Source organism: Gobius niger, assembly GCF_951799975.1.
Source record: "Gobius niger genome assembly, chromosome: 2".
NCBI lineage: Eukaryota > Metazoa > Chordata > Actinopteri > Gobiiformes > Gobiidae > Gobius > Gobius niger.
Window position 1 is genome coordinate 46440021 of NC_136853.1, and position 14152 is coordinate 46454172.

The window sequence follows — 14152 nt, forward strand, 5'->3', positions numbered from 1 at the left end:
AAGTTGGTAAGTACACATTTATGAGAGCTACATCATTTTGTTTTTAGTAGATAAAGGAATGTTGTATTTTTTGTATTATTATTATTAATGTCAAAGAAGCGTTCGGCCGGAAAAAGTGGCTTCTGCCAATGAGTCATACGCCATTACTGAAAATTTTGAAATGAAAATTTCATATTAACATTTTCTTCGTTTGTGGTCATTACCCTTTTTTTTAAAAAATTACTCCTTACAGATAAACTGACCGCTGTGTACATGTACTTAATGTATATCCATAATTGTGGAAATGGCATGCTACATTCTCGTCTCAGTGACCAACGTTTTTTTTTTTTTTGGGGGGGGGCAACGTCTTTTTCTGCCGCTGTTTCAGCAGTGCTAATGTTAGCTAGACAGAGCGCTAGCCTCGTCTCTGTGGAGTTTACACGCGTTTACAAGAACACATTGTCACTGTTTTTAGAAGCGTTTCCCCTCTCCTGCTGGCTCTCGCTTTCCCTGCCCGCTCCGCGCTCGCCCCTAGCCGCCCCATACTGCAGGCCCGTGGGGTCGCATCCCCGGCCGGAGCGAGGCTCTGCCTCCACGCTCCGGGCGGAGCCCCGTGCTGCATCCCCGCTCCGGGTGGAGCCCCGTACTGCATCCCCGCTCTCCGCCCCGCGTTGCCTCCCCGCTCCGGGGGGGAGCCCTGTACTGCATCCCCTCTCCGGGCGGAGCCCCGTACTGCATCCCCGCTCCGACTGGAGGCTCGCGCCGCGGTCTCGCTCCAGCCACGCAAAGACATGCATCAGGACGAAGAGGATTTGAAGCGCTTTTTTGTCAAGTTCTTTACTCCTGGTGTCCTTTGCTATGTGTTAGCTTGTTAGCTTTCCTACATATCGAACTGAGTTTGGGAAAGAATGGAAATCTGTGATGTGTCTGGTGCAAAGCAGTCCTGTCCATAGGCAACACAAGTTAAAAACAATATCTAAAGTTTGATAAGGGCCACTTGCTTTGTGAACGATGACAGTTTTGTTGTTGTTGCAGATTGTGACAACGCGGCTTAACTCAAGTTGACTCAACATGGCTCTCCCTCACGTTTTGTGGTAAGAAATATTTGTGGTTTTACCATTAATTGTCTTGAGCTTTATCCTGGGTTGATTTTTGGAGGCTGCTGTCTGAACCTGACGATCCAAGCAGCTTCCTCCAGCTTTTACTGCATTATTTTCACTGCACTTTGTAATCTCATGTTTATAAAATGTGGTATAGGAGTATAGTTGGAATAAGCAATAACCTCTACATTTGTCATGTTTTGTCCTCAAGTTTGTTTTTATTTTATTGTAGTTTGATACAACATGTGATGACTGGGGATGGAGTCAGGCCATGCCCTCATTTATGTAAGTATGAATAACAATATTTTAATATTTAGTCCATTGTATGCTATAATTTACATTGTGATATATTGTGCTGTAGTTTGTAGAGTCAGCCCATGGTGCTGGAACAATATAGTTATGCAATTTTGTGTAATAGTTTCCACAATTCTAAGCTTTACATTTTAGAAAATATATATTTATTGATTCATTTGGAGTTGATCACTGCTACATGTCCTTTGAGAATTATAACATCAGTCAGTCAATGTAAACCCCTTTTGAAATAGTTCTGTGTTCTGTATCCCCTTCATGGCTGTGAAATATCTTCATTACAGAGAACGAGGAAGGGCTGCAGCCTCTTCTCACCTGCTCTCTGTGAAGCAGCTCGGCCACTGAGGCGCTCAGCGATGGGATACATGTGCAGTGCATTTCAGGTAAATGTTTGGAGGCTTTTTTATTCGTCTTATTGTAATTTCAGCTGTTGAAATGTGTGATATTGTATATTTGCAGATAAATGCAGAGTTCACGTGTACAACAAGAGTCCTGTCACAACGGGACTATTAGATTCCAAATCTTCTGAACTTGTCCAGGAAGCTCTCCAGCCTGCATGGAAGGAAGCTCGAAGACTGAGCTGCTAAAATGCCTGTAAGTACTTAGTGGAGTCAGTGGATTTCAGTGATCTGCTGTGCTGTTTTATTGCAAAGTTATAAGGCTACCTCAAAACCCGCTCGTGTTCTTTTGTTCTGTCGACATTTTAGCAGAAAATTATTTTATGTCATAAACTTAGAGCAGCACTGCTCTAAAGCTACATCACTGTGGAACAGCACGCAGTTTTACTTTGCATTTCATATGTAAACTAAACCGTCTTTTATGGTTGATGGTTCCAACATGATGCACGCTCACATCAACGAGAGATTAATTAATGACCGATTAAAATGGCCCAAGACGGATTATTGTCCAATATTTATGCAAGATATATTATGAATTTCTAACACTGTAAATTAACATGTTTCATTTTAATTATTATTATTTTTATTCCCACTAGAACATGGACATGAAGCTCAGAATAGGCCACCGCTGTGAGGATCCACCAGGCAAGATCCAAAGTTGGAGTATTCTGATGTGTTGAGGTGAGGTCGTCCTCCATGACCCGGAGAACGAGGCCCTTAAAGTGAGAATAAACTCGTCATGGAGTTGGAGCCAACTCTGCTGTCCAGAAAAACTTGCACCCTGAAAACGTAAATGAACATTTGTCTTTTTGGGCTCCTGGAGGGATATTAGCTGTGGTTCAGTACTGCGTTGTTGTCAACATTGTATAGCATTTAAACTTTGGCCAATGCTTCTGCGTTAATTTTGTCTTCTAAAATTCTATTTTATTTGTCAGTAATATTCTTGCTGACTAAAATAAGACCAAAAATGACTCAAAAACTAAAAAGCAAAAGGGACTAAAATTATGTGGACTTCATATGATTTAAATTCACTCAAAGAAACAGGTTTGAGCTTTGTCCATGTGGGACTAATTGTGCATTGAATTATTGTTTACTGAAAACAATCATTTGACTAAGTCTTGACTGACTTGTTCTTGACAGTGAGGAGATGAGGGAGAAATCTATGGTACATCTATTAAAAAAAATAAAGTTTGAATCTAAATTCCTAAAGCACTCATGGATATGGTCAGAATGTTTATCTACAAAAAGGTAGTAATAGGTTATACATTGTTTTATATTGGCAATTATTTGTATCTTTTGATGCATTTGTGGGAGTTGTGTTTTTTGGACTGAGGGGGGGGGGGGCTTAGCTTCAGCCTGACTCCAAACATGACTGTATTATAGCAATGAACTAAGTCTGTGTGGCCTCCCCCATAGTGTTCAGCAGGGCTCACTGAACCTGGTTTATGCAGTCTGGCTGGACTTTTGCTGTTGGCTCCTATATTTTGAACAGAGAAGTAAAAATAGCAAAAGGGGGAATAATGGGACAATATAGCAGATGGTACGACAAACGCGTTTTCAATCTAACTTCAACTGAGGGATGGAAATGTCACTACAGCAAGGAACTTTCAGAGCTTCCCGTTCAACTTCCCACAGCTAATATGTTTTTGTTTGTTCACTGACACTGATTTTACAGCGTACATAAGTGCAGTTTTATGCTCAATTGTTGGCACTATGTTTCTTTCACATTTATATCAAATAAAGGTGAAAAAAGTATTGAAGTTGTTTCTCATTTTGTATGCATTTCATTTGCATTGTCATCCTTCATTTATTGTAAATTGTATTTTATTTTACTTCAGTTAAGGTTAATGAGAATACAGGATGTGTGATAGATTTGAGGTATCTTGTTAAAGTCACATGATTAGAATCATGTAAAAGTCACATGATTAATATCAAGTAAGAACAACATGATTAATATCAAGTAAGAACAACATGATTAGAATTATGTAAGGGTAACACAATTTAACCATCTGAAATTGAGTAGTTTTAACACATTTTAGTTCTGCATACTGAACATAAATCTATAGTGTCAATTCTTCAGAATTACTTCATGTTGATGCGACACAATTTGCATCATGTAGCATCTACACAAACTACACGTGTGGAACCAATGTCCACAATTAAATTGTGTTAAATCAACATGGTACTTTTTTCAGTGTATTTTGACACTTTTTTCAAGAAGCTTTTCGATTTGGTTAAAGCCAAACTGGAGAAAATGTGCTCGGTTTAAAAGCGATTAAAAGAGGCTCGACACCTGTTTTTTGTAGCAGTAGCTTTGTCCATCAGTACACTGTTCAGAGGCAGAGATTTGTAAATGAACACCTTTGTGCTACAAAAGCTTAAGGAAAGTCGGGATTGAGTTTGGGAGTCATTTACACCCTCCGCCCCCCCCCCCCCCCCCCCCCAAAACAACAGGTATCAGGTCTTTAATGGGAAACACTGACCACAGCATTACAGTCAAACACCACACCCCGAACAGGAACCAACCCTGTCTTGGTTCATTCACGATCCGCACAATCATCCCTCACGTTTCGGTTTCTCTCCACCGTTACCCGATCCCATAACCCCCCAGTGAACCCCCCGCTTTGCCCCCCCTCTCCGCTCTCCACGCTCCGCTTGGTCTTCAGATTCTACAGCTGAGGGGAAGGCCCAGCCCTGCCCTACGTAGTCCTTAGGTTGGGTCCTCCCGGGTTGCTCACCGACTTGTGCAGGGCGCTGTTCAGGTGGAAGGCCTGTCCCGGCAGCTGGCCCTGCGGGGGCGGGTAGGGCCCGAGGGGCTGCGAGGCGCTGATGAGCAGGGGCTGGGAGACGGGGTGGGGGGCGGGCAGCATGTGGGGCGGGGGGCCGCTCCACTGCGCGCCGTAGGCCGGGTTGTAGTGGATGAACTGCGGGGGCTGAGGTTGCGCCACGGGCGGAGTGGGCGAGGCGGGCGGGTGGGGCAGGGAGCCCTTGCGGGTGGACAGAGAGGTAGCGCTGCTGGGGGGGTTGGTGGGGAGCGGGATCGAGCCTCCCATACTGCTCGGGCACAGCTGGCCGGGGGCGGAGTACTTCCTGCCCAGGTTGGCCGACTGGATGAGCTGGAAAGAGGAGATTAGAAAAAGGTTCATCCACTATTCATGCGCTTCCAATGACATCACGCATACCGTAAATGCTCTAATATAGGACCAGGCCTTTATTGGAACCAGGCCACAGTCAGAGACAGGCCTTTATTTCTATTTGAGCAAAACGGACGACCAGGAAAACGAAGAAAAACGAGATTTGTGTCCATTTGCACCTAAAATATGAGGTTCATTTATTACTGAACATTTCAAACCCTCTCCCAGCGGCTGGAACATCGACGCCTTTTATTTTGTCGGGACAACAGGAAGTGTTTCGTTGCTGTTAGCGGAGCTTTGACATCAGTGTCACTGCAGGTTTCTGTTTCGTTTTTACCGGACCGGATTATTTGTTGTTATCTTGTGTAAAAGGCGAGTGTTGGAGCTATTTTGTACTTTTGTTTATTTTAGGCTTAAGTTAAGTTATAGTCTAATTTATTTTCTTTCTTGCTAAAGTTAATTTGCTTATTTTGCATTTATGCATATTATTTCTGTTTGTTATTTCCGCTAATTTAGATAATTATTTCCGTTGTTGTTTATTGGTCACTGTTGCTTTCGTTGATTACATAAGTGGGTCAAGGTGGGAGGGGCCTCAGGCTGCGAGGGCATATGTTTTTTTACCAGCTACAGAGAGGCAGCAGAAATGTCTGTGAGCTCGCTTACTGTTGTGAATAAACCTCCTCAAACGCATTTTTCCGCATGGACATTTTGATTTTGGTTCCCCTTAACCTGCGTAAAATCTAAGTCACGACGCAGCCTCAGTGGCCATTTGAGAAATTGGACCTTTTTGTTTTTTTGATTTAAGTTTAAGGACAAATAGCCACTACAGCGAGTTCAGACGGAGCGTTTGTGTTTGTGATCGATCATGAGACTGACCCGAGAGAAGACGAGACGCTCGCGCTGATGGGAGGAGTTATTTTGAGGCGTGGGACTGACCTGCACACGGAGCAGCTGGACGTGCTTTGAAGACGCGATGGAGACTTTATTAAAACCCTGGAGGGTCACACAACATTTGCCCTGTTTCCAAATATGGTCACAGGAGGTTTGAAAAGTGGCTAAATCTGTGTCAAAGTTACGCTGGGATCAGCTCCTCCGCAGCGTCGCCCTCGGCCCGGGTTCAGTTTGTTACTTCCTGCACGTGAGTTTTCATTTACACCAGTATGAGACAAACTCCTAACATGGGGAATATTTCTACTGCTATAGTTTCTAATAAAAGCCCCGGCCTGTTTTAGAGACCGGCTTTAATTTGCCTCCGCCAGCCACGAACCCGGCCTCTGTCGGAGACCCGGCCGCTAATGGAATGCAGGCCAGTATTAGAGAATTTACAGTAGTTCCGGCGGCCATTTTGAATACCAAAGTAGAATTATGCAGTACAACATGCAACAATATCACTACTCAGGATGAAAATGAAAGAGAACTGATCGACAGAGGCGTTTTTATATTCTCGTAATCATTGTTCATGAAGATGTCAAGAGAGTCTCAGGCTGAGTCAGTGTTTAAGCTGCTCAAGACGTTAGCATGCTACCGGTTAGCACCTGCTTCAACACGATAAACAAATGTGTGGCTCACATGTATGACACTGAGGAAATACTACAGTAACGGCTCTGACCTCTGTCACATGTTGTATTCAAGGCTAGATGTTTGTGGTTCAGGACTTTCTCTTTTCTGTTGAACCTAAATGCTAACTGGTAGCATGCTAGCATCTTGAGCAGCTTAAACACTGACTCGCTGGTTTCTTCTCATAAACGTGCTTCTCTGGGGCCATGTTTTAACTGTTATCTTCTTGAGCAATGTCACATGATGTAGTACTGCATAATTCTACTTCGGTATTCAAAATGGCCGCCACAACAACAAAAGTCACATGGCTGAAAGGCGTGTACAGCAGGTGGCAGGTTTTTACACTGAGCTACAGAGCAGGAGATGCAGTGCAGTAAACAGACTCTCAAAAACACCATGGAAAAATAGTTAAATAAATGAGAGAGACGGAGATAATGAGACGAGGAAATACGCTGTTCAGTCGAAATTCAGCTGAAATTGAAATGGAAATACTCGTTGATTGTAGCGAGCACATAATATAAGATCTGAAAAGTGTAAATGATGTAATACATTTCAACAGAGCATCTGGAAGGAGGATTTTAACGGGGTATAATATGTGACCTTTGAGCTGATCTTTGATGTAGAGTTTCAGGGACAAACCTCATAGCTGTGTCCTGGTGGTAAAGTCTGGTGAAGCTGTTTGGCACTCTTCTTGCCCTGAAACAAAAACAAAAAGTGTTCAAGAGAAAGTGCATTTCTAGAGATGTACTGTTGTTTTATTTGGAGAGACAGGATTCTGTGTGATGGATGCCCAATGTAAAAGATACCCAGTGTCTCTATTACAATCTTCATTTCTATCTAATTGTATAGAACATGATGCAATCTTTTAATAGTTTGGCAGTGGGTGCGTCTAATACTCCGGAGCGACTAATATGTGATCTTTTTCTTTTTTTTTTAATTCAAATATATAATTTCACATGCCACTAGAGGGCACTGCAGGCTAATCGAGCAGCAGCAAGAAAGTTTGGAGTGAGCGAGAAAGAAAGACAGCTAATCAGGGGCTAAAAGCTATATGACCACAGCTAGAGGAGCGACTTTGCAAATGAGAGTTTGAAAAACATGTTGTTGGAAGAGGTTTGTCCACGGTGCAGTGGTACGTTCTTTATGCTATCGTTATGTGAACTGTTTATGTGACGTTAACATACCAGACAACTATGTAGTTCATGTTTTAATGTGTTACGCTAGCATACCAAACACCTATTCAGCCTGTTGTTTTTTTTATCATTAGGCATTTCATGGCTAGTGCAGCTTATACTTCGGAGCAACTTATAGTCCGGAAAATACGGTAAGCAATCAAATTCCTCCTCTCTTTCTGAGTTTGCAAAATGAAGCGAGCACGGATAGAAGTTTCAAAAGCAAACGATCAAGCTCCTCCCCCCCCCCCCTCCTGATTGGACCTGACAAACTGGTTCACAGGAAAAGCTCGTCTCATTGGTCAACGTGGGAGACTACTAGACTGTAATTAGTTGCTGAGATCTGGGAAGGACTTTACATTTTGCACATTTTGTAAAATCTGTAGTACATTTACACTTCACTTTAAAGAGACTAGATGCAAGTAGGTCATTGTATACTCACTACTGCCACCTCAGGTCTTGTGCGTAACTGCAGTCTCTATATTAATGCGAGACACTTTAGGTGAAAGTATTGATGTTTCCCGCAGTGGTGGAAGTGGAGATTTGTATCTGTTTTCCTCCCTTTACATCTTAGTTTTCATGTCAGATATAAAAATGATGATGTTTATTTGATGATGTTTTGTCTGCGAGGTGGGGGCGACCCGGAAGTAGAAAGGCCGTCTTTCCCGCGGGTTTTCATTCATAAATATTGACAGATTTGACATCCACGTGTCCTGCTAAGGGGCCCCGTGATGACGCTTTCACCCAAATATGGTGTTTTTCCTCCTACGAGACGCCGGAGCGGAAAAGTGGAAGAACGGGCCGAGCATGCGCACTCGCTACAAAACTTCAGGGCTGGTTTTCTCTGAATGAGAGAAGCCGCACTCGGGCAGAGCCTGAGCCCTTATAGAAGCTCCCACAGACTCCACACTTTACAGGCTGAGACACAACAACATTCTGAAGGTTTATTCAGAGGGATTTTTTAATATCTAATTCCTAGCCTGATTTATTCAACTTTGAAACCAAAAAAACAGGCGGAATTTTTCACTGATGATTAGTTTATTGAAAAACTAAACACAATATCCAAAATCCCACTGAAAAAATCTTAGTCACTAATATGTCAATAAAATAAAACCATAACATTTAATCTGGCTCAATTCATTATTTTGATTTCCCAAAATATAGGCAATTTGGGCCATTTTAATGCTGAAAATGCCTTATTTTTTTGTGAAAACATAAAATGACAGAAAAAATGCAACACATTTTTTTCTCATATTTATATCTGTGATGTTCAGCGAAAGTTTCAAATTGACATCTCTACATTTATTTTGTTTCCCCCTATTCACCTGCAGTGTCTCGCCTTAAATGAATCAAAATAATCTAGAAAGATGACACATTCAGTTAAAAAAAAAAAGAAATCTGTAGTGGCCACGAGTTTGAAAGTTTGCTGCGTCTCTACAGCGTTGGCCCACCGCGCTGTGATTGGCACCAGACAGACTTTAACACCGCCCCCCCCCAGAGTCCGCCATGGCGGCCGGGGTACCTGCGAGAGGCTCATGGCGTCTCTGGTCCAGTTGTCCACCAGCTTGTGCAGGTCGTCGGTGAAGGTGCCTTTCCGCTGATGAGGCGCAGCCGAGTTGGGGCCCAGATTCTGAGAGCCGCCCTGACTGGAGCCGCCCGAGCCGCCCACGGCGTTGGTGCTGTTGGTCCCTGAGAGAGACGAGACACAGCAGGTTCAAACGGGACGTATCTGGATAAACCGCCGAAGGACACCCGGACTGTTGCTACTGCACGACAATGAAACGGCAACTGATGATTTCTGATGGAGAGTTCCTGAATGAATGCGGATCAGTGTTGTCAAATGTGTGGTTAATGAAGGTTTAGTGATTATGTCAGCACTTTACTTTACAGTGGAGCATGGTTATAGCTAAAACCGATACGAGTACTTTGATTTAAGTACTTGCCGATACCGAATACGAGTGAATAGACGGTTTATAGACGGACATTTTCACAGCAGATTGGTTAGTAATTACTTAACTCACTCATTTACATTTCCTTGAGTAAACTAGGCGACACTCTTTAAAGGGGGGGTATTCTGCAAAATGGACTTTTTCAAGCTTTCCATCATGTTATTCTGTCACTCCCTCATTAAAAACATGGCTGAAGTGTTGCCTTGGCACATTCACGTATTTCTGAGTCATCTGTAAAAACTCTGATGGCGGCCATTTTAGGGATAGGTTTTTGTCACATTTTTGTTGAATTTTTGTCACATTTTTGTTGAATTTTTGTCACATTTTTGTTGAATTTTTGTCATTTTTTTGTTGAATTTTTGTCACATTTTTGTTGATTTTTTGTCATTTTTTTTGTTGAATTTTTGTCACATTTTTGTCACATTTTTGTTGAATTTGTGTCATTTTTTTGTTGAATTTTTGTCATTTTTTTTGTTGAATTTTTGTCATTTTTTTTGTTTATTTTTTGTCATTTTTTTGTTGAATTTTTGTCACATTTTTGTTGAATTTTTGTCACATTTTTGTTGAATTTTTGTCACATTTTTGTTGAAATTTTGTCATTTTTTTGCTGAATTTTTGTCATTTTTTTTGTTGAATTTTTGTCACATTTTTGTCACATTTTTGTTGAATTTGTGTCATTTTTTTGTTGAATTTTTGTCATTTTTTGTTGAATTTTTGTCACATTTTTGTCACATTTTTGTTGAATTTGTGTCATTTTTTTGTTGAATTTTTGTCATTTTTTTTGTTGAATTTTTGTCATTTTTTTTGTTAATTTTTTGTCATTTTTTTGTTGAATTTTTGTCACATTTTTGTTGAATTTTTGTCACATTTTTGTTGAATTTTTGTCACATTTTTGTTGAATTTTTGTCATTTTTTTGCTGAATTTTTGTCATTTTTTTTGTTGAATTTTTGTCACATTTTTGTCATATTTTTGTTGAATTTGTGTCATTTTTTTGTTGAATTTTTGTCATTTTTTGTTGAATTTTTGTCACATTTTTGTCACATTTTTGTTGAATTTTTGTCACATTTTTGTTGAATTTTTGTCACATTTTTATTGAATTTTTGTCACATTTTTGTTGAATTTTTGGCTGACGGCGGCCATTTTAGGGATAGGTTTGCCTGAGTCCTCCTAGGAACGCCCCCACCTCCTGGAGACGCCTCCGAGCTTTGGTCACCAGCCGAGTAACCAACCACTGCTCCTCAGCAGAACCCCCTCCCCACTGATGCCACAGACAGCGTGTGGAGGGGGCGTGTCTAAAGGCTCAGAGGTTCTTAAAGAGACAGAGGCCTATTTCAAGACATTCACTACAGCCATTTTGAGAGAGACATTTTATACAAGGCAGTTATTCTAATTTACTGCATTTACAGACCAACAGAAGGTTTGTCATCATTGTAGTTTGATACAAGGTCAAATGCTGACCAGGTCTCAGGACATTTTGACTCTCGAGTCTCACCGTGTGAAGACAGAATGGGGGAAGAAGGCCTTTTGCTACTTCGCACCAAATGTCTGGAATGAGGCGCAGAAAACCTTTTATGTGGATAATCTCATGACCTTCCATCAGTTTAAATCCCTTGTAAAGGAGTTTCCTCCATGTGTCTGCTCTTGTTTTTAAGTTTTACACATTTTCTTAGTATTGTGTTATAGTATAATTGTTCCACTGTTGACTGTTATTTACCTTGTATGTTTTAACAGGTCTCTCTTGCAAATGAGACATTGAGTCTCAAGAGACCACCTGTATAAATAAAGAATAATAATAATATAGACTGGTGCTATGGGACTGAAAAAAGCAGAATACCCCCTCTTTAAGAGAAGTTATATCAGAATGAACAGATACTATTTTTCATTTTTATTGCACAGCTCATGTCCAAAAGCTCCTCAATGCTTGTGCGTTATTCATTTATCTATTTTTATTGAACAATAGTATTGAGATGTTACTTATTACTGCAGCTAAATGCTCTCTTTTCGCCTTTACTACAGCCCTGTGTAGATTTTACCGTGTGTTTATAGCAACTTAGCGAGAAGCTACAGCTCATTTTCACTCAATATGGACATGCACTATCTCTTTATGTTGTATTTTCTGAGGACTTTTTAGTTACTGGGTTAGTTTTTCAGATGAATAAACCCCTGGACATAAAGCGGCGTAGCAACATTAGCAACATTAGCATCTTGTAAACACTGCAGACTCCACGCTGCAGCTCTAACAACATGTAGCTCTGGTTAAATCCAGCACAGACTCTGATTTAGGGAGTGCAGTCTGTAATAAAGTCAGCTCTATGTGGATTATTGGATTTACACTAAAGAAATCTCCAGTTTGTTGCTATTTTCTCTCCTCAGCTGGGAGATGCGTCCACGTCTGGTGGTATCGGCTTCTGGTATCGGGATTAATGAGTACGAGTATGAGTACAAGCATGTGGGATCGGTGAATCCCTAGTTATAACATTGAAATATTGTCCTTTTTCCCACGATATCTGGGGTCAGGCTGCCGAGGAGACTTCCCCAGACTTCCCTATCCACGAGTCTGATACGTACTACGCAGAGTTCAATGAAACAACACAGCTGGACATTTCTTTTTTTCGGGACTAACCAAGTTCATTTTCCAAAGTTTGAGACAGGTTTTAAAGTGGGCGGTGACCCTCAGCAGAGTCGCTGGTAGTTACGAAACAACTGCACATATTCAGATTTATTTAGACAAGAAGAACCTCCCACTTTAAAACTTGTTTCACCGAACTCTCAATGTTTATCTACCTGGATGTTTGAACATTCTTGTCTAAATAAATCGTAATTACTCTTAAAACAATAGTAAAGACAGGAAATAACCAGGAAACATGGTTAGCATTTTCTTAAAGGAACAGGCCAGCGTTTTTCCACACTGAGATATGTTCTTACCTGAGCTGTGACGAGTTCTTTAGGACCTGTCTGATCTTCAGTCCCGTAAACACAGCGCAGACGGCGTTAGCATTTAGCCTCTCCCTCTCTCCTCTATAGCTCCAAAACAGGTCAAGATAGAAGCTACCAAGCTCTTCCACGTTTCCCCTATTTAAATATGGTTACGTGAAGTGTTCCACTACAAAGTATAATTACACAACATTAAACAATGTGGATTTTCTAAGCGGATAAAAGGGGGGACTATATTGTAAGGCGGAATAATACCAGGAGTAGTTCGAAATTTGTTGAATTTTTGTTGAATTTTTGTTGAATTTTTGTCACATTTTTGTTGAATTTTTGTTGAATTTTTGTTGAATTTTCGTTGAATTTTTGTTGAGTTTTTGTCGCATTTTTGTTGAGTTTTTGTTGAATTTTTGTCACATTTTTGTTGAATTTTTGTCACATTTTCGTTGAATTTTTGTTGAATTTTCGTTGAATTTTTGTTGAGTTTTTGTCGCATTTTTGTTGAGTTTTTGTTGAATTTTTGTTGAATTTTTGTTGAGTTTTTGTTGAATTTTTGTTGAATTTTTGTTGAGTTTTTGTTGAATTTTTGTCACATTTTTGTTGATATTTTGTCACATTTTTGTTGAGTTTTTGTCGCATTTTTGTTGAATTTTTGTTGAATTTTTGTTGAATTTTTGTTGAGTTTTTGTTGAATTTTTGTCACATTTTTGTTGATTTTTTGTCACATTTTCGTTGAATTTTTGTTGAATTTTCGTTGAATTTTTGTTGAGTTTTTGTCGCATTTTTGTTGAGTTTTTGTTGAATTTTTGTTGAATTTTTGTTGAATTTTTGTTGAGTTTTTGTTGAATTTTTGTCACATTTTTGTTGATTTTTTGTCACATTTTCGTTGAATTTTTGTTGAATTTTCGTTGAATTTTTGTTGAGTTTTTGTCGCATTTTTGTCACATTTTTGTTGATTTTTTGTCACATTTTTGTTAATTACACAATAATACCAGGAGTAGTTTGGCATCCGCACAGTAAAGTGAAGATTACTGCGCGGATGCCAAACTACTCCTGGTATTATTACGCCTTACAATATAGTTCCCCCTTTTATCCGCTTAGAAAATCCACATTGTTTAATTGTGTGTAATTATACTTTGTAGTGGAACACTTCACGTAACCATATTTAAATCGGGAAAACGTGGAAGAGCTTGGTAGCTTCTATCTTGACCTGTTTTGGAGCTATAGAGGAGAGAGGGAGAGGCTAAATGCTAACGCCGTCTGCGCTGTGTTTACGTGACTGAAGATCAGACAGGTCCTAAAGAACTCGTCACAGCTCAGGTAAGAACATATCTCAGTGTGGAAAAACGCTGGCCTGTTCTTTTAAAACTTGGCGTTGTTTCATCGAACTCTCAATATTTATCTTCCTGGATGTTTAAACATTGTCTATATGAATCGTAATTACTCATAAAACAATAGTAAAGACAGGAAATAACCAGGAAACATGGTTAGCATTTTCTTAAGTTGGAAGCGGAGCTAAAAAAAACACTTACTATTACATTATTCCTGCCGTTACTTGCCTGTGTTTTCTCTGCTGTAAAGTAAAGTACATCCATAATAATGTTTTCTAATGATCCGGGAGAAAC

At 40.3% G+C, this 14152-nt stretch overlaps 1 protein-coding gene across 7 annotated transcripts in view; it reads right to left on the minus strand.

Moving 5' to 3' along the window:
• Nucleotides 1-4225: 4225 nt before the first annotated feature.
• LOC306960112 (serine/threonine-protein kinase WNK1-like) overlaps nucleotides 4226-14152 on the minus strand; it is a 49449-nt gene continuing 39522 nt past the window's right edge. For all 7 annotated transcript variants that reach the window (XM_079552439.1, XM_079552442.1, XM_079552441.1 and 4 more), the window contains 3 exons: nucleotides 9172-9338; nucleotides 7117-7173; nucleotides 4226-4902 (listed from right to left, as the gene is read on the minus strand). In XM_079552439.1, coding sequence (XP_079408565.1) covers nucleotides 4486-4902; nucleotides 7117-7173; nucleotides 9172-9338 — 641 coding nt within the window. In that variant the 3' untranslated portion in view covers nucleotides 4226-4485. The remainder of the gene's footprint in view (nucleotides 4903-7116; nucleotides 7174-9171; nucleotides 9339-14152) is intronic.